The following is a 1,383-nucleotide window of genomic DNA, read 5'->3' as shown; positions in this document are numbered from 1 at the left end:
TCATTTTACTCGTCTATGAAATTTTCATGCTTTTCTGAATTGCTCACATGCACGTAAATTCTGAGTTTACCACTTCATTTTCAGCTAGAACTTGAGGAAAATGATTTTTTCCTAGACTCACAGAACTTTTTGGCAAATTAGGATACTATATTAAGTTTACCATTTTAGAGGGGCCCATATTGAGATGAATAATTAATGTTGAGTGGCTGTTTATTTACAGATGTTACATTCTACATAGCGTAGTCCTCATGAGGAAAAACACACATTAACTTATTATTTAATATTTTTAGAAATCTGAATGACGAATATCAGGCTTCCGTGTAGAAAGTATATTATATATGAAATGTCCTACGAAATGATTTCAAACGTTCCAGACAAACACACATCCCCTTCATAGGAGAATTAATTAAATCCCACCTCCATGACTCAATGTTTCCGCCGCCACTCCAGGTCTTCACAACTGTGAGCAAGGGCAAATGAGCGGAGGGCGGAGAACTGAGTTGGTTGCCGCCCCTCTCTTCTGGTTTCCAATCAGGTCCGATAAGTTCCTATAAAAGGGTAGAGCACTTCTAGCCACGGCATTGCGGTAGGAACTGTTTCTTCTTGCGATTATGTCCGGTCGCGGCAAAGGTGGGAAAGGTCTCGGCAAAGGGGGTGCCAAGCGCCACCGCAAGGTGCTGCGCGACAACATCCAGGGCATCACCAAGCCTGCCATCCGTCGCCTGGCTCGTCGCGGCGGCGTCAAGCGTATTTCCGGGCTCATCTACGAGGAGACCCGCGGGGTGCTCAAGGTGTTCCTGGAGAACGTGATCCGGGACGCCGTCACCTACACGGAGCACGCCAAGCGCAAGACGGTCACGGCCATGGACGTGGTCTACGCGCTCAAGCGCCAGGGCCGCACCCTCTACGGCTTCGGCGGCTGAGTCCACTGGCCCACAGCTCGGTTCTACAAGAAAACCAAAGGCCCTTTTTAGGGCCACCTACCCAATCACTTTAAGGAGTTGTCACTTGAATGCTTAGCATTTATTATGTCTAGCGGTAATTTCTTAGTTAAGCATCCAAGTCTTTCTGACATTTTTCATACATTTGCAATTATTTTAGGTTAATCTGTAGCATTTAAAATCGGGTGCAGACTCGCTTATTCCACAATACTGTATGTTTCTTGTTCTGTTTTTGTTTTTCTGACTTGTGGGTATGTATCTTAGTGTTATATGTAAGACTAGAGTTGACGTCCCGTTATAAGATTTAACTTTTTATTGCCACTTGTGAAGGTGTAGATCAGGGGTCCCCAAACTTTATACAGGGGGCCAGTTCACTGTCTTTCAGACTGTTGGAGGGCCGGGCTATAAAAAAAACAACAAATTCCTATGTACACTGCACATA

At 45.0% G+C, this 1,383-nt stretch overlaps 1 protein-coding gene across 1 annotated transcript; it reads left to right on the top strand.

Annotated features, from left to right (window-relative positions):
* Positions 1–592: 592 nt before the first annotated feature.
* LOC136315336 (histone H4) lies at positions 593–983 on the top strand. The gene has a single exon (XM_066246853.1). The coding sequence runs from the start codon at positions 612–614 to the stop codon at positions 921–923; it is 312 nt and encodes a 103-aa protein (XP_066102950.1). The 5' UTR covers positions 593–611; the 3' UTR covers positions 924–983.
* The last annotated feature ends 400 nt before the right edge of the window (positions 984–1,383 follow it).

The sequence above is a fragment of the Saccopteryx bilineata genome, chromosome 11 (genome assembly GCF_036850765.1).
Source record: "Saccopteryx bilineata isolate mSacBil1 chromosome 11, mSacBil1_pri_phased_curated, whole genome shotgun sequence".
NCBI classification, from domain to species: domain Eukaryota; kingdom Metazoa; phylum Chordata; class Mammalia; order Chiroptera; family Emballonuridae; genus Saccopteryx; species Saccopteryx bilineata.
Note: the sequence above shows the minus strand (reverse complement) of the source record. Positions and strands in the feature narration are given on the sequence as shown.